Source organism: Papaver somniferum, chromosome 7 (genome assembly GCF_003573695.1).
Source record: "Papaver somniferum cultivar HN1 chromosome 7, ASM357369v1, whole genome shotgun sequence".
In the NCBI taxonomy this organism is placed as follows: domain Eukaryota; kingdom Viridiplantae; phylum Streptophyta; class Magnoliopsida; order Ranunculales; family Papaveraceae; genus Papaver; species Papaver somniferum.
In genome coordinates, this window is record NC_039364.1 from 119,260,106 (window position 1) to 119,279,231 (window position 19,126).

Genomic DNA, 19,126 nt, shown 5'->3' on the forward strand with positions numbered 1-19,126 from the left:
ACTTACACGTGAGGAAGATAATATGGATTAAAAAAGTGACGGTGTATAAGCGTACAAAAGTTGAATTTCGACCTAAATGCCATTAATCACGGAGTTATTTGACTTATGGAACTTTCAATATGAAGATTTCAGTTACAATACACTTATCGCGGAACTATCTGAGTTATGGAACTTTGTAGTGGATACGATTTGATCTTAATTGTCATCGCCAATTGCCATGATATTTTCAACCTCACATCTTTTCAAGAAAGGTTTGAGATTTTTCTGGGTATCTTTCGTGTGGACGAATAATTATTGTGCAAAATTTAGGAACTATATCATTTTGATTATTTTTCAAGGGACCCTTTGTGAAACTTCCCAAATAAAGCAATTACTTTGCACTAATTTCCTCCACTAATAATCAATAATAATAATTGAAATTATATGTTAACTTTTCTTAACTTTCCAATTAATTGACTACGCGCGGTATGCTTGTACAATAATAAAATAATTATTTAACAAAAATGGAATACTTTCTGGCACCAAGATCTCAACATAATTCGGCTGTCCCAAACAAACTAGTAAGAGTTTTAGAAAGTAATTGAAGCTCCACTTATCTTCCATACACAAGAAAAAAAAAGCCTCGTATCTTCTTTTTCTTCCTAACCAAACCATTTTTATTTTATTTGATTGCTCAATTTTCCCTTTCCCCTAAAACTTATCCTTAACCCTAGTTTGAATTCCTACAAAAACAATAAGTGGTGTACTCCACATTAGAACATCCTTCACTTCCTCGTATTCAGTAATAAGCCATAAATCATTGGGTTAATCTTCTTTATCTTCGTTACTTTCTTATTCTCTCAGGTCATGCGCCGATAATGTCTGAAGTTAATTATAATAAACCTATTTGGGCTTTAAAAAGTGAATTAATTCAACCTTAATTAAAACCATGGATAGTTTTATAGATGTGTACGAGCATATATAAAGTATTCAATTTGTTACTAGAGGGGTGTCAAAAAAAAAAACTAAGACCTTGCTATTCATACTTGAATAAGATGATTAATCAATGAATTGGTGAAGAAACAGATGGTGTTTAAGGGGGACTCATGTTTGTGGAGATTAAGTGTCAACTTTTGCATGCAATTGGCCAATAAACGTATGGTAATGTCGCTGATTGCCATGATGAACATATGAATACTGATGAATGTTTTTGAGTTTATAAAGGATTATGATTGTTTGGATATTTGAGGACTTAAAATTAAAGGAGCTATGAAAGCATCTAAACAAAACGGCTTTAAAGTCTCTACCGACCACCAACTTTTCTCGTTGTTTGTGAAAATTGCAACAAGAGAAATCAAAGCTTCACTCAAAGATTTGAACCACCATCACCAGTCCGCACAAATCCCTACCCTGTATTACCAGTCGCTGTGAATAAATTTTTTCTCTTGAGAAATTGGTGCCATCAACAACTTGAGCTTGTTGTTGAGTGTCCATGTTGATATATCTACTTTACTTGTCGATTAAAATGAACTTGATGCAGTAAACATACGTATTCATCAATTTGCATAAGTAATTTACTATTTATCTTTTGTTAGAAGAAATTTAAGGTGTAGATTTTTTTGGTTTGTTATATAATTAACGACGGATGTGGTTTATGCTCGATAAAAAAAAGTAAATCTTTGAGAAATAGAGATGAGTGAATTATAGGGCACATGTAATCATCTAACACCACATCAACCCCATATTGATTACTATCCATTCATTCATATATATACCCTTTATTTGTGACTTTAAAATTAAATCTCTGATCTTACAACACATGTCCGGTTCCATTTTAGGCCAAATGATATTTTAGGGTTTTGAAAATAACTACAGATTACTACACAGGCGTGCCACACGTGATCACTTAACTGGTATACTTAATACATATATGTTTCACCAATTAAACTAAAGGGAATGATCCGTTGACATGATTATTCTTACACTTTCTCATCATTTTAACGCCAATTTTTCTATGAAGCCCACACCATAATGAGTTTGATAATATGTTCTTTTTAGAAAATTATAATGTCATACCAAAATTGAGCACAATCATAGGCATATAACACCGCCATCTGCCACTTTGAAAACCAACAACCGAAACACTGGCATATGGATCCACTAATATTTAATAGAACTGTAAAGCTTTGCTCGAAAAACATATCGGCCTCAAATTCGTTGTAATTTGAATTTTATATGAAATTAATGATTTTTGTTAGAGGGAGAGCAAAAGATGATTCGAGGAGAGCAAAAATCGTGGTCAACTCGTTAACTAGACCTACCCAATACAGTTTTTCTAATTCGGCCAGAACTACCCTTGCATGATGGGCCCATGACCAAAAGAGAGGTTATCGTTTTAACATAATGACTCGCTATCTAATGACCTAATGAATGGCTAAGCCTGATACCGTGTTTGATTTCTGCCATTAATAGTCTCACACGAGAATTGATATTGAGAACGAGGCTTATAATCCGAGATGATATTAAGAGATTTTCTGTTCTTTTTTTTTATTTGGTATTGCGATGATGATAAAAGATGAAACGTACAACCCAGGCACCCATTTCTCCTAGACGTCTTCCATTTTTATTTGTCTTTATCCTATCGTCTTTCAAATCACTGATCAGAGGTTTTGTTATTTAGATCATTCACATAAGCATAACAAAAAAATAATTAATGGACTGAAACATGAAACTCTTTGTCCTGACGGATGATTATATGTCTACGAAAAGTTGATTCGATTGGAAGAAGTTGGAAGTCTTTGAAGTTAGGGTTCCTGTATTCCTATGGATTGGCCATGGAGGGTTGGGGAGCCGTTTAGGGAATGGGTGCGAGGTGTGCATGTGATTAGTAGGTGAATTTAGTATGGGTAGTTTGGTCCGAGTTAGAAAATCATATTGGATAGGCGAATTTAACGAGTCGACCACAATTAATTTTTGCTCTCCTCGGATCATTTTTTACTTTCCCTTTAACAAAAGTCGAAATTAATCCCGAAAATGTGAGATAATCTAAGAATTCCCGGGGAACGGATTGCATGATTTCCATCCAGCATGGAAATTAGCTAATTTCCAACAAGACCCTTTTCCAAGCGTGGGAATCACACAATCACCACAAAGTGGAGTAAAAGTTAATGTATGCATAATTACAGTTGTATACTTAAAATATTACTACCCTTCAGGGTTCAATAAGAAAATAATAGACAGATAAAGCCCAATGCGATATCCTATAAATTCCTAAACCCTAAGTGATTCGGTCTCTGAAGGAGGCAGACACCAAGAGTATTCTCAAGAAACTCCAGTATCACATCCATCTCCTCAAAGGTAATATGAACTTCAGATTTCTATTTTCTTCTTCTTCCTTCGGGATCTTGATTATGACTTCAATCTGTTGTCGTCTAAAATGTATTTGTAGTACTGTTTTTTGTCAGTGTCGCATAGAAATAATTAGGGTTTCGGAAAGCGGCAGTCATTTGATTTTAAGGTTTCCTATTTCTATAGATTAAGGTAGAAATGGAAGATTCATGGTTTTCGACTGTAAGCCTGGTTATGGATAGATCTGATGAGAAGTTCTGTACTTGATTCAACTATGTTGTTAGGGTTTGTACTAGGTTTTCTTATGGGGTCTTTCTCTTTCTTTTCTGGAGGCTGTTTGTGATTAGGGTTTAATCGTATAATAACTTGTGGTTGAATATTACTACTAAGAAATAAATCTCAGTGCTAACTATTTTATGAGCTAGTTTAACTTTGAAAATGATGTTATCAATTAATCAGTAGCTGGTATTGTTGTTTTGATCTTTCTTTGGTTTTCTGGTGATTAGTAGCTGAGATTTTTTTTTTTGATTCGCAGGTAAAAAATGGTGAAGCATAACAATGTTATCCCCAATGGTCACTTCAAGAAGCATTGGCAAAACTATGTGAAAACATGGTTTAACCAACCTGCTCGCAAAACCAGGAGACGTGTTGGTATGCATGAGATTTGCAATTGAATACTTTTTAATGAAATGATAAAATCATATATGGGATGGGTTTTCAAATCTCTATTCTGTTGTTTATATGTGCAGCTCGTCAAAAGAAGGCTGTGAAAGTTTTCCCTAGGCCAACATCAGGACCTCTTCGCCCTATTGTTCATGGGCAAACCCTCAAGTACAACATGAAAGTCAGGGCAGGCAGGGGTTTCTCTCTAGAAGAACTCAAGGTTTGTGTTTAAAGCTTCAACCACTTATAACTTTTTATTTCAATAATTATGCTCAGTTCATAGTTTCTTGATCTTTGGTTAAATATACCTTAGATACCATGATATCAGTTATAGTCTTAGAGTTTTTGGGCATTGCATTTTCGCTATTACTAGATGTTTTCGTGTGCTCTTAATTTTCTGTCAGCGCACGGTGCTGCAAATTATTGCTTCAACTGGTTACAAAGAGTTCAAAATATCAAATATGTTTCTATAAGATGTCCTATCCATATTTAGGTTTTAGGTTTAGATATATCCGAGTTTCTGAAGGGTTTACGAATTTATAGTGAGAAAGTTAACTATGTTTTTGTTTGAAAATATCCTCTATAATACATCGTTTACGTATCTAATTCTCTATCTTTGCTAGATGTTTTCATGTGCTCTTAATTTTCTGTCAATGCACGGTGCTGCAAATTATTGCTTCAACTGGTTACAAAGAGTTCAAAATATCAAATATGTATCTATAAGATGTCCTATCCATATTTAGGCTTTAGGTTTAGATATATGCGAGTTTCTGAAGGGTTTACGAATTTATAGTGAGAAAGTAAACTATGTTTATGTTTGAAAATATCCTCTATAATACATCTGTTTACGTATCTAATTCTCTATCTTTGCTTTCACAGGGTGCTGGAATTCCCAAAAAGCTTGCTCCTACTATTGGTATTGCTGTGGACCACAGGCGTAGAAACAAGTCATTGGAAGGGCTACAAACCAATGTTCAGCGTCTTAAGACATACAAGGCCAAACTGGTTGTCTTCCCAAGGCGTGCAGGCAAACCTAAGGTATATAACTTCTCTGTTTCTATTTGTCTGTTCTACTTTCTCTTACTTTTTTCCCTTGTCTATTGAATATCTGATTACAATTATGTTATAGTTCTGCTACATTCCATGGTGTTGCTTTCCAAGTACTTGGTCCTCATTTGATTTTCAACCAAAAATCATTTGTATCCATGCTGATGTATACCTTTTGCTAATACTGAACTGTTGTGATCTATGATAGAATTTCACTAGGAAACATATATGCATGTGACCGCCATATGAGCAGTACTTTGTGATTTTTTTGAACTTTGTTTGTTTGCACTGTCGTAAGTAGTGTGTCAACACGAGTAGTGTGCCGAATATGAAATATATGTCCTTTTCTTTTCAGAACGGTGACTCTACTGCTGAGGAGTTGGCATCAGCTACTCAGGTAACTGGTGACTTCATGCCCATCACCCGTGAGAGGCCAGAAATTGAGCTTGTGAAGGTGACAAAGGAGATGAAGTCTGTCAAAGCTTACCAGAAGCTTCGTTTGGAACGTACCAACAAGCGACACATGGGAAAGAGGTTGAAGAGAGCAGCTGAGGCAGAGAAGGAGGACAAGAAGTAGAGCCTGTTTATGCCAAACCCAGTTGAAGAAATAGTCTTTAGTGGTAGAGTATTTCGAAGATCTCTTCTTGGTTGATTGACATTGTCCAGGAGATGGACTTCTTAATTTTGCTTAGACATTGCATAAGTTATGTTAATGCAGTTTGTACTTCAAATACTACCGTTCCGTTTATTTTGTGTTTGGAAAATTTTTGGTTAGCTCATATATGACATGGTTATTGCTAGTTTTCTATTAGTTCAGTTCAAATTGCCCCTCAGGATAAGTGCTGAGACTTGTCTTTGTTCCAATTGACTCCAGCGATGTGTTGAAGACTAAGTACATTTTAGGGGTTGGAATCTAGATTTCTGGAACTGGGTTTGCTCAAAATTGTGTCCAGGGTTCAATGACCTTGGAATTCAATTGGTGTCTTCCTCAATTGAGACCATCTTTCAGCAAGCTTGAGCACACCATGACTGAATATTTTCATTAGTTCCAATGGAAGTAACAAGAGAATACTGTTCCGGTTTCTGTTAATTTATTTTTTTGAAGATAAAGTAGATTGATAACGACAGAAAGAAACTAATCATTTGATTCAGTCTCTTCTATGACCAATTCAGAGTGAATCGATCTTCCGATGACTGAATCTCCTAGATTAGTTATTTCTCGAGAAATTACAGCAGAGTTACTAATATTACAACGTGCATAAGCTTTTGCAGTATCAAAAGCAATCGAGGGAAACAAAAACTGTGGGGATTGTTCTAGCCAAGATTCATGTCTATTGTTCTTCCTTCCCTTCTTATCTAAAAGATCAGCTACTCTGTTAGCTTTCCTATCTACGAAGTTGAAACCCAAAAAGTGAGATAATAGTTCAGTTTTCCTGTTTACTTCTTCTAAAATTGCCATACTCTGCCACTGGATTGTAGAATTTTCCCCTTGTAAGTGCTTTATGATTGCCTGATTGTCACCCTCAATGACTAGATGTTGAAGGTTTTTTGTGATGGCCCAGTTTGTAGCTTGTAGGAGACTTAGAGCTTCTGCTTCTTCAGCTGTGGAGGTTCTGAAGGTTCCTGATTCAGCTCCTTTGAAAGTCCCTGTCCAGTTGCGAATCACAAAGCCAAAACCTGCATTAGTATGTTCCGAAATCCAAGATGCATCACAGTTGATCTTAATAGTGTTGATTTTTGGAAATTGCCACAAAGTGATACGTTTAATGAGAACGTCATTAGATTGTGCCATAGTGCTAATTGCTCAGGAGTTCTAGATTTATCTTCAAAGATTCTAAGGCATCTTTCTTTCCATATGAACCAACACTTGGTAGAAGCAAGTGCCATTGAGATGCAATTTGTATCCCCTTCTATCCATTCATTATACTTATGCAAGAAAGTATGGTTATGAGAATTTAGAGTTTGAGATACTCCCTGATAGGCCATTGGCTGTAGATTCCAGATAGCTTTTGCATAACCACAATCAAAGAAAAGATGGCAAGTAGATTCAACAGCATTATCACAGAACAGACACTTTTGTTTTCAACATATCTAACTTTTAGTCTAGTGGGTAGTGCATCTTGAATGCATTTCCATATGAATAGTTTAATCCTTTGTGAAGTATCCATTGCCCAAAGACCCTTCCAATTTTTTTTTGTTTTAACAGGGATGGAGTTAGAAGGGTTAGAAAGTTTTGCATAGAGAGACTTGACAGAGTATTCTCCATTCTTTGTCAAGGTCCATCTTAGTTTGTCCCTTTTCAGACCACCTTCATTGGTAGTGTATAATCTGATATTAGTAATTTCCTGCACTGTTGAGTTATCAAATAAAGAGGTTAACAAGTCAATGTTCCACTTATGTGTGTTTGAGTCGATGAGCTCAGAAACAAGTGTTATAGATGTGTTTCTAGTAGGAAATGACTCAGCCAAAGTCTGAGCTCTGGCTGGAGCCATTTATCATCCCAAATGTTTATCATCGTACCATTACCCACTTCCCAGATACTATACTGTTTGATATGAGCAATCCCTTGTAAAATGCACTTCCAGATCCAAGAAGACTGAGATTTCTTCTTGGAGTGCAGAGCTCCTGACTTTTTAAAGTATTTGCCTTTGAGAATTTGAGCCCAAAGGTCATCAGGATGACTCACAAGTCTCCAAGCTATGCGACTGATCATTGCTTGGTTCACTTTATTAGCTTCTTTGAATCCTAGGTCACCTTGATCTATAGGGTTACATAAAAAATCGAAAGACTTTATGTAAATGCCTTTAGAGTTGGTGTGTTTTCCCCACCAAAAGTCCCTTTGTATGTTATTTATTCTATTAGTTATCTTTTTTGGCTAGACAAAGCAGCCCATAATAAATATCGGCATGCTAGATAAAACAGACTTATTCAACACCATTTTACTTGGTTGCGACAGAATCTTTCCTAGCCAATTCCTTATTTTTTGTTTCATTTTATCTATGATATTGTCAAAAGCTTTTAGTTTTGATCTGTCTATAAACAAGGGTACACCTAAATGTGTATCTTTAATGTTGATTTTTTTTATCTTCATCATTCTACAAATAATCCCTATGTGCTTGTTATGCACCTTTTTGCTAAAAAAGAGCCCTGACTTTTCAAAATTGATAACTTGTCCAGAAGCAACACTAAAAGTGTGTATAGCTTCTAACAAGTTTTTACAGCTTCCTAAATCTGCTTTGGTAAACAAAAGCAGATCATCTGCAAAAAACAGATGGGAGATAGGAGGAGATTTGGGTGTCAGTTTTATTCCCTGAACTTGTTTAGTGTTTTGTAGATGGCTTAGCAAGCGGGAAAAAACTTCCATGCAAAGAACGAATAGGTAGGGAGATAATGGATCTCCCTGCCTAATTCCTCTTGAAGGTTTTAATTCACTGCAAGGTTGGCCATTAAGCAAAACAACAATGGAAGAAGTAGATAAGCATTGGTAGATCAGCTTGCACCAATGTTCCGAGAATCCGAATGTTGTTAGAGTTTTAATAAAAAATCTCCAATTGACCCTGTCGAAAGCTTTCGACATGTCAATTTTTAAGCCTATGTTGCCTGTTTTCTTCTTAATTTTTTTCATGGAGTGAGCCACCTCATGAGCTAGTATAATATTATCTGATATTTGTCTAGAGGAAAAAAAAGGCCGATTGAAGCGGAGAGAATATTTTTTCTAAAGATTTTTTTAGTCTATTTGCTAGGATCTTTGCAATAATTTTATAAGGCGTGTTACACAGGCCAATTGGGCTGAAGTCAGCAGGATTTTTAGGATGCTTTTTCTTAGGAATTAGAAACAAAAAAGTTTTGTTTAATTCCGGGTGAAGCTTCCTATTCCTGAAAAACTCTTGGATTACAACGATTAGCTTAGGACCCACTATCCCCCAGTTGTGTTTGAAGAAACTCACCGGGAATCCGTCTGGTCCCGGTGCTTTGTTAGATTTTAGGTTTTTGACCACATCCCAAATTTCCTCAGGACTTGGAATGCTGGTTAGATCATAATTCTCTTCTATTAAGATGCAGGGGTTAATGTGTGAGAAAATAAGATCGTCAGAGTTAGTGGAATTCTCAGTGAAGAGATCAGCAAAGTGTGAAGTAAGAACTTCAGCGATTTCTGGTCTGCTAGAGATAACATTATCATTCTTATCTTGAATACAATCTATGTTATTACGTTTTCTCCTTTTCAAAGTAGTTACATGGAAGAAGGTAGTGTTTCTTTCACCCAAAGCTATCGTATTGTTGCTAGACTGCTGTTTGGATATTTCCTCCTGAGTGTCGTACAAAACTTCTAGTTCTAATAGCTTTTTGTTTACTAAAGAAGTTATACAGTTGGATGGAGTTTTAGCCTTCAATTTATCTATTACTTTTAAAAGAAGTTTTATCTTTTTGTTTGGTTTTCCAAAGACATCTTTTTTCCACTTACTAAGGTTAGTAGTTAGATTTGAAATGTTAGCTAACAAATCAAAAGTAGTGTTTTCAGTACTAAGATTCCAAGAGCACTTGATAACCTCAATACATGAGGTTCTTTTAGTCAAGTATCATAAAACTTAAAACAATGAGAGAGAGGAATAAAAACAGGTTGTAAAGAGAGACAAATTGGTCCATGATATGAACCAATAGCAACTAAGTTTCCAAGGGATGCTTCCTTGAATTCAATGTTCCACTGAGCATTTTCCATGGCCCTGTCAAGCCTTTGCTTGATATTGGCCATGCCTTGTCTATTATTACTCCATGTAAAGATGTTTCTTTTATATCCCAGGTCCTCCAAGCCTGTTCTTTGGATTAAATTTAAAATATGGTTCATCTTAGTTCTGTTAAAGGGAAGTCCCCCTTCTTTTTCCTCACTATTTAAGATGATGTTTAGGTCACCTATAACTAACCAAGGCATTGAATTAAGGTTGATTCTATGTGCTATGTTTTCAAGATTTCCCATGACCTCTAATTTCATATCATGCTTTGGAGATCCATAAAAACAGGTTAGAAGCCATTCAACCGAATTGTAGTTGTTTTTGACAAGAACATTGATCATATTGAGATTCCATTGCACAATTTCAAAATGGAATCCGTCAACCCAGGCAAGGGCTAAGCCTCCAGCTGTACCTTTTGGGTCTACAATATGATGGTTAGGAAAGGAGTTTAAATTTTTCTAACTAATGGCCTTTGAGATTTGGTTTCAGATAGAAACAAAATGTCTGGCTTTTCAATGTTTAGTAAAGTGTTTAAATGTTGTTTAGTTTTTTTTCTGGCCACACCCCTGTGTGTTCCATGCCAGAATTTTCATTGTTAAGAACTAGGAGGTTCCAAAATAGTAAGTGTAAGGTTTGTGTCCTTAAAAAAAACTAGAGGGAACCAAAGCAGTCAATAACTAGAATATCCTTGAAGAATAAAGCACTCAGACCAATAGAAAGAAGTGAGTAAGCTTGAACTGACTAACTGAAGTATCTAAGTGAACTGCTTGTATTCTTATCAAGCAGTGTAACCAAGATCTAACATGTAAGCATGAAGAGGATGCAGTAAAGTTGTAAGGCATAACACAAGATAAAACAAAGGACTATCTTTAAATAAAAGGGTTTGAAATCAAAAGCTTGAGAGAAATACAACCTGATCTGCAAGAAACAATTAGGGACCCTCAAGCTTTTGTTACCTGTAATCTGCTGTGAAGTCTTGTTTGTTAATATAATAGACAGCACTTGTTGGAGTCAGTACCGGAACACTTGAGCACTTACTAAGCAGTGAAAACACAATAGCTAGGTCCAGATTTCTTGAAAAAGAATTTAGTAGCAGAGGAGCAAGTACATCACTATTCTATTTTAAATTTACTGAGAGAAAGGATTAAAATAGGACTTACCTGGGAGTTGTTTCGGGTTAGCTTATCTTGGATCAGGGATTGAAATATTTAAATTTTGAATTTCTTCTACCACACAGAGGTTAAATTTAGGTTGAAAATGTTCTTTTTCCAACATTCAAGAAACGACAACACGACTAATTCCGGATCCAGAAAAGGGCAGATTAGAGGGCCAAGCAGAAAATGAAATAAAACAGATTTAACAAATATGAGGGAAATTTTCTCCAAATCCATAGTTTCAAAATTTTGTTTTTTAAAAACTTGCGATCGCAAAACCAAATAAGAAGAGACCTAACAACTATTTAGCACAAATAACCTGTAAAATTTTAATAAACCAATTAGCACCAACAAATTCAACTCTTCATCTTCAATACCAACAACTTGTAAATTTTAATAAACCAATTAACACTGACAAATTCAACATGTCGTCTTCAATACGAACCGATGGGCTCACAGTCACTTAGTTTATTTTATTTTGGACGACTACAGGTTACAAACATTTTTCAAACATAAAACTTAAAACCAAAATGGTACCCCAACTTGAAATCAATTCGAAAATCACTGTGCAGATTAACAAGGGATTGAAGAATGGGTTTACTTTAGTCACTCAAATGCATACCCAGGAAACAAGATACATTACTTGTTCCGAGGGACAAAGAGAAATTTTATATCCCTTCCAGAAGAAAAACAAACAAGAATTTTCATTTCATTCAAACATTGGGAATTAGCTCAGAGGCCAAGTTCATCCCGTTTTAACATTACTATATTTCCAATTCGTCAAGTTCATCCCATTTTAACTTTGTTATATTTCCAATTCGTCTCGCAACCAACGTGATTTAGCTCAGAAGCTAATTTCATCCCTTTTAGATTTTCTTATAGGTCTTACAAGGGAAATTAGGTCAGAACCCAAATTCATCCCTCTTAGTGTTACTAATTCTTTTTACAACCAACGGGATTTAGCTCAGAAGCCAATTTCATCCCTTTTAGATTTACTATATGCTTTTAGGTCTTTCAACGGAAATTAGGTCAGAACCTAAATTCATCCCTTATAGTGTTACTAATTCATCTTACAACCAACGAAATTTAGCTCAAAAGCCAATTTCATCCCTTTTAAAATTACTACACGGTTTAGATTTTACAAGGGAAATTAGGTCAGCACCCAAATTCATCCCTGTTATTGTTACTATGTAGTCTTTCAAACAAAAATTTTCAAATGAATTAAAGCAAGTGAACAAAAGCAAGATGGAAATAGCTCAATCGACAAAGAGCTAAACCAAAGGGAAAGAAATTCATGGAGTAGTATCTCTCAGCAGAGATCTAAGAACTCATCGAAAAAAAATAACAGAGGCAACAAACCCAACAGAGGGGAAACAAGAAGACATCAAAATGAAAGGAAATCGAAATAAAACAAACCTTTGCTTAATCAATTTGATCGGCCCTTTATCCTACTAGAAATCATCTCCCAAGTCCTACCGAAATCTGTGTGGCAAGTGTAACTCTCAATCCCGTCTCCTATTTAGCTACCTTAACTAAGCCCCCAAGCTTATCCTAGGAGGATTTACTCCATTTCTGAGAGAAGAAAGAAGAGAGAGAAAGAAGAGGAGGTGAAATTTTCACTTCTGCGATTTTCCTTTTTTCCAAAATTACTACCTCTATATCCCTAGTCAAAAAGCCCTGCTCTTGCCAATAGTTTTTTGAAAGCCTCAGCTTCCAAATTGTAGAAATGTCTTCTTGTTTCTCGGATTGTTCTAGAACCTGGTTAAAGTCACCTATGACTACCCATTCCATATCATTTGGCATTACTTTAACAGAGATTTCCTGTTAAAAATGCCATGATTTTTTTTTAATTAGGTTTCTAGGTTTATATTGACACTCCAATGAACTACTATCTCCAAACCTCCAGCTTTGCCTTTTGGATATACTAGATGGATATTAAGGAATTCTGCTAATAATAATTTTATTAGTAAAATGTCTTCGTGATTTGGTTTCAGAGAGAAAAAACACACCTGACAAAACCTAGTTTAAGAAGAAAATGCTATTATTCAGAAATGCAGATAACCAAATTAAAGTATATATGAACCAAATTGACCTGAAATACTTATGCTCCCACGGAGTAGATCATAATCTGTCTCACTAATACCTTTTCAGAATAAATCACGAATTAGATCTCTAATGCTATCACCAATTAACAGATTCAGTCTCTTATATATGAACAACTCAACTTCCTATATTCTAAGTTTGACAAACAATATTTTTTAGTTATTCACAAAGAGAAGCAAAATGCTGCATATGAAAAATTACCTAGCATTTTTAGTGGCCACCCAAAAGGAACTAGGGGCCAACAATAAAACAAATAGGGTCACCCAAACGTAAATTGAAGCTAGCCCTTATCTCGCATATTTCATAGTGGTAAAATTACCCTTCCACAATCGGTAGTTAATACTACAATCAGTAGTAAGGTGTGTTACTTTAACCTCCGAATATACTAAATTTTCGAACTTTAGCACTACCATAATCGGTAGTAAATTTAACTTCCGAACGTATATTGGCCCCAAAATGAGATTTTTCCAAAATCCTAAAATTTTCGAACTTTGGTACTACCATAATCGGTAGTAAAGTGTATTACTTTAACCTCCGAATATACTAAATTTTCGAATTTTAGCACTACCATAATCGGTAGAAAAATTTGACTTCCGAATGTATATTGGCCCCAGAATGTGATTTTGCAAAATCCTAAAATTTCGAATTTTGGTACTACCATAATCGGTAGTAAAGTGTGTTACTTTAACCTCCGAATATATTCAATTTTCGAATATTAGTACTACCATAATCGGTAGTAAATTTGACTTCCGAATGTATATTGGCCCCAAAATATGATTTTGCCAAAATCCTAAAATTTTCGAACTTTGGTACTACCATAATCGGTAGTAAAGTGTGTTACTTTAACCTCCGAATATACTAAATTTTCGAATTTTAGTACTACCATAATCGGAAGTAAATTGTGTTAATAAGTGATGCTTATTATCTGCCGATTGTGTTCATGACCTCAAATTCAAATTTTCAAAATTTTCTACTTTCACAATCGGTAGTTAATGGTGTTCATTATCTATCGATTGTGCGTAACTTTTTGTACAGAGAAATTTAATTTTTAGAATCAAGAATAATCGGTAGATATCGATCAATTTACCTACCGATTATGGTTGATGTTCTTAAAAAACGAAGAACATCAACCATAATCGGTAGGTAAAGTAGATTATTATCTACCGATTATGTTTCTGCTAGTGTAAATCCAAGAACATCAACCATAATCGGTAGGTAAAATAGATAATTATCTACCGATTATGTTTCTGCTACTGTAAATCCAAGAAAATTTTCGTATCAATTTTTTGATTTCAAGTAATCAAATCCTAATTTTGAATCACAACTACTATCATCTATTCATTTTTTTTGTTGAACTCCTTTTTTTTTATGTTCTAAGTTTCAACTTTAAGGTTAATGAATTTTGGGTTTTAATTTTAAACAATCAATCATAACATTTGTTTGATCGACGATCTTTGTTTTCAATCAAAATTAAAATGATGAATTTTTTTTTTCAATGGATAGAAAAGAGAAGAAGAGGAGGAATGATATGATTATGAAAATAAAGGATATAGGTTTAGATTTAGTATAAAGGTGGAGGACAATATAGACAATTTTCTATTTTTAAGACACCCCTTAACCTCCTTCAATGGATGGGAATAAAAAGGTGGCTCCTAATTCCTTTTGAGTGGCCCCTAAAAACGCAAGGAAAAATTATTCACAAAGACTAAAATATAGTCTCACTAGTATCCGTGAGACTCGAACTAAAATAGTCTGATTAATTTGAATCTGTTCAGTTCTTGTCGGTGCCATCCAACTTGGTGGTAGGCTTTTTGTTTTAGTTGTACAGTTGGAGCAAAGAGTTCAACTTCGCAATTGAATTCATGATCCGACTTCATAACTAACTTTCATTAAGAATAAAGGGGTGCAGTTATAGTTGATTATCATGCACATATTCGGTAGAATAAACAACTTCAACAGAGATCTGGAGATGTACACATAGGGATATGGCGAACACCATTATCACATGTCAACAGTTTCGTCTCAATGCAAGCACTAGGAAAAGAAAATGTAAAGACATTTATAGGACCACCGGATGATGTTAGACTACCCGTCGGAAGAGGAAGACAATAGCTGTGCCTAAAAGTCAAAGAGGACAGCATATCTAAGCTGTGAGATGCTTCTTGATTGGCAATAATAAAAAGAGAAGCATTTTATTTTTGTCAATATCTTATTACCCTGTATGATGCACTCGATGAGAAAATTCATTTCCATCTATACTTGCATTAGTATACACAGGAGAGTTCTCATCAACCCCCTCTTTAACAAGCATTTTTGGCAACTCTGTCACCACTTCTCTAGCCACCTCCTGATTGGTCTAGCACCGTAAACCTGTTAAAAGACAAAAAGATTGTAAGCAATAGCAGGAATACTTCGCCCGAGGTATATAACCTTGCAGAAACTTTTGCTGTTTCCATAATCCAGACTCGTAATCCTAAACCTAAGTCACGTTATATATCCGCAAGTATAAGTTTAAGATGCATTATCTGCGCATACATAACATCACATGTACATCAGGACCATCACTCAAGATGAATAAACTAGGTTATCAGGACAATTGGATAACTCAGGTGGAAGAAACAAGTTCTCGTGACCAAGACATAAAAGCACACTACTGAATAGATCACATACCAGAATGTAGATTTCAGTCAGTACAACATCCAAATCCAATGCAGCATCTGACACGGCTAGTGCAATTCTCCTCTAAGCCAAGCAAGAAGCCACGTCTCTCATCTGAAATCTGCCTACTTTCCTCAATTGATCGCCGACGACAATTTTGTTAAGTCGATTAAGCAGCTCTGGCCCCTGAAGTGCTTTTTCACCTTCATGCATCAACAGAAAAATGTACAGTCAGTGATAAGATTCCGAAATCTCCACAAAAATGAAGTGGCACAGCGGTACAAATCGTTCCTACCTCTTGCATCACCCTCTCTCTCTTGCTGTCTGCATTGTGCATTGCCCATGAGTCCAGTGTTCGGCTCCAAGGTTTGTGGTCATGATGATAACTGAATCGTTAAAGTCAACCGTGAGTCCTTGGCCATCAGTCAGTCTACCATCATCAAGAACTTAGAGGAGGGCGTTGAAAACTGAAGTATGAGCCTTCTCAACGTCATGAAACAATATAACCACGGTAAGGTCTCCTCCTTACAACTTCTGTAAGCTGCCCACCTTCTTCATGGCCCACGTATCTGAAATATAACACAAATGCGCAACCACCTCAGCAATGAGAGTTCAAAAATAGATGTGCGTACAAAAAGAATATAATAACAGTTGCTGTCAACTTACCCAGGAGAAGCTCCAATCAACCGAGACACCTAGAGTTGTTGCATGTATTTAGACATATCTATTCTGATAAGAAGGTTCTCATCATCGAAGAGCTGTTCAGCAAGGGCTTTCACTAGCTCAATCTTACCAACACCAGTTTGGTCTCAAGAAGAGGAATGATCCTGTCAGCTGTTGTGGTCGACCTGGCCCAGCCTAGACCTCAAAATAGCCTCTGCCATTGCAGATACTGCTTGATCTTATCCAACTACTCTCTTGTGCAACCTCTCACCAATCTCAATCGATCTTTTCTTTTCATTCTGCCCGAGTCTCGTAAATGGAATACCGGTCCAACAGCTTACTACTTCTGCAATTTGTTCAGGTCTCACTGCCTCCGTAAGCATTGAGTTTTCACCAATGCTTCCTTCAAGATTGGTTAAGGCAACTTCTATTTCTTGAAGAACCCCGTACTGCAAGTCTGCAGCTTTAACAAGATCCCCTTTATTTTTAGGTCAACCGCAACTGTTATTTCCTGTCTTTTCCGTCAAAGTTTTCGAAATTCATAAATTAAAGCTTTCTCTTTCTTGTACGTCACCAACAATGGCAGAATGGTGTTTCCCAAATCATCCAGCTTCTTTCGAACATATAAAGTGGGAGCATAACAAAGCAAGACAACACTATTGAGAAAACCTATTAAGTTCAACTTCTACTTGAATCCGCTTTCTCTCAAATTATCTATCTCCTCAGGTTGACCAATACCAAGCTGAACCCTTACATTTGCACATGCTTCATCAACCAAATCAATTGCCTTGTCAGGCAGACGATTCCCAAAAGAGACACCAGAAACCAACATCTTCCATTCAATACACAAACTAACTAGAATATTGCAGCTAGTCAGACAACAATATCTAACAATAAGGAAGCAAGACAAAATTTACTAATCTGCACATCCCGAAGAACAACTATGAAGCACCAAGAGGTTTAGTAGTAGTCCATGTGACTGATGATATATCCAATATTCAACACAAATTACCAAACATGCTGGGATTAACAGTATAATCTTAGTCTATATACTCAAACACAAATCAACGTAACTGATACCGATAGTAAGCCACAGCAAGAGCAAGAAAGATACCAGTAATATGCTGACTGGATAGCTGAGCAGCGATAACAAGAGCATGGTCCTCCTGTATCCGAACACCGTGATGTTCTTCATATTTATTTTCAGATCCTCTCAATATACTAACAGTATGGGGCTACGTCTCTCAAGTTGGAACTATCGTCGGCATTGCCTTCAATGCTAAAGGTGGACAACTACGTGAATAATTGTCAGTGGCGGAACAAGGTTGGCGGAGCTCAGAATATACTTTGGTGTTTATGTTGTACATCCAAACATAATTTTCGCAACCAATCAGAATAACATTTCGGTCTGCCGGACTAAAACTGACCTGGATTCGGTCACCCCAACCATTATTCAATAAAATACCATCCAATTTGCTGTTCATTCTTGCAAAGAGACCACATAATGGAATATTTTTGTGCAACAAGAGGAAGTTCTCCTCCCTGAGCTCCCAAACACTTAGTTCTAAAGTCTCTCTTTCAATTCGTCTTCTAATACGAGCATAAAGGATCATTCCTTCGGATTCCCCAAGACAGCGCACTAAATTACTAACATTATAAGCAAAGCCAGGTAAATTAAGTTCAGAAACACCAGTTTCACTGAAAGCTATGATTGTCTCTCTCTTTTCCATCCAATAGAACATTTCACCTTGCATAACTACAGGACTGTCATAGTTAGTTAGTCCCCATTTGACACCTTGAGCAGCAGGAATATGATAGACTTTCCATTTCTCAAAACCAGGAGCATATACTTGAATTTGATATTTGTAACTGTCACATCTCTTTTTATCTGGGAGGGGTATACGCAAAACCTTGTATGTTGTGGATACAGAAGAAATCTCGCATGTGAAACAGGTTGCACTTTTCAAATGAGGTATTGGTGGTATAGGAAGTAAAAACGATTTTTGGGTGAGTGGATTACAAACATAATAATGCCACTTAATTTTTATCCTCTTGGCACATAAGACTAAACCATTACTCGAACATAAAGGCGTTACCGTCTCTTTATCTGGATTTAGAAATCTAAAAGAATGATTCGAAATCAATCGAGAGTGAGAATACAAATGTGCAACACAACATTCACTTTCATATTTGTATAGCAGATTCCATGGAAGATCATCAGAATAATTGTACTGCATCCAATTGTAAATGAAACTAGGGCTAGAGAGATTAGAATTCCATACCTTTGATATACACTTGAACTTAAAGATATCCTCTAAAGGGCAACGGAGAAATATTGCAAGGCAGATATCCTCTGATAAATGAGGGTTTAGGGGTTTTATCATTTTTTTACTGGATGATTGTTCGTGAGAAAGCCTAACTCTTGTTTCTTCCATCACTCAGACTCTCTAAGCAAAACTAAATCGTCCGTTATTCAGAAATGAGATCGATAAAAAAGAACCTAATTCATCTGTTACACTTAGGTCTGAACATGGTTTCGGTTTTTCGCTGGAACCGGACCGGACCAGACCAATTAGGAAGAAACCAAGCCGAACCATTTACTAATGGATTGGTTATGGTGTAGAAAGTGGAAAACTGATAGTGTGGGTTTTGGTTTGATTTGACCTCTAAAACCGAACCGAAAACCATTGGAAAACTGATTAATTTTTATACTTAGCTACCACCGTTGATTTACAGGTATTAGATTATATCCATTGATTTAATAGAAATCCTAAATCTAATATT

General features: G+C 35.9%; 2 protein-coding genes and 1 long non-coding RNA gene across 5 annotated transcripts; 1 reads left to right on the top strand and 2 right to left on the bottom strand.

Annotated features, from left to right (window-relative positions):
* The first annotated feature begins 3,202 nt into the window (after positions 1 to 3,202).
* LOC113298254 (60S ribosomal protein L13-1-like) lies at positions 3,203 to 5,848 on the top strand. Of its 2 annotated transcripts, none has more exons than XM_026546947.1 (5): positions 3,203 to 3,336; positions 3,863 to 3,978; positions 4,077 to 4,210; positions 4,870 to 5,028; positions 5,393 to 5,848. In XM_026546947.1, the coding sequence occupies exons 2-5, from the start codon at positions 3,870 to 3,872 to the stop codon at positions 5,612 to 5,614; spliced, it is 624 nt and encodes a 207-aa protein (XP_026402732.1). In that variant the 5' UTR covers positions 3,203 to 3,336; positions 3,863 to 3,869; the 3' UTR covers positions 5,615 to 5,848. The 2 variants fall into 2 exon arrangements, with proteins under 2 accessions (XP_026402732.1, XP_026402733.1); XM_026546948.1 differs by having other exon boundaries at positions 3,250 to 3,339; positions 3,865 to 3,978.
* Positions 5,849 to 6,117: 269 nt separating this feature from the next.
* Positions 6,118 to 13,000, bottom strand: LOC113298255. 2 transcript variants are annotated; one of them, XR_003334124.1, is made up of 2 exons: positions 10,721 to 13,000; positions 6,118 to 6,684 (listed from the first exon to the last, which is right to left on the bottom strand). It is a non-coding gene; the product is annotated as an uncharacterized LOC113298255 (long non-coding RNA). The 2 variants fall into 2 exon arrangements; XR_003334123.1 differs by having other exon boundaries at positions 12,335 to 12,999.
* Positions 13,001 to 14,927: 1,927 nt separating this feature from the next.
* LOC113298256 lies at positions 14,928 to 18,801 on the bottom strand. Its single transcript, XM_026546950.1, has 4 exons — positions 16,346 to 18,801; positions 15,975 to 16,248; positions 15,692 to 15,882; positions 14,928 to 15,391 (listed from the first exon to the last, which is right to left on the bottom strand). Exon 1 carries the CDS (start codon positions 18,775 to 18,777, stop codon positions 17,587 to 17,589), a length of 1,191 nt encoding a protein of 396 aa, XP_026402735.1. The 5' UTR covers positions 18,778 to 18,801; the 3' UTR covers positions 14,928 to 15,391; positions 15,692 to 15,882; positions 15,975 to 16,248; positions 16,346 to 17,586.
* Positions 18,802 to 19,126: the final 325 nt, after the last annotated feature.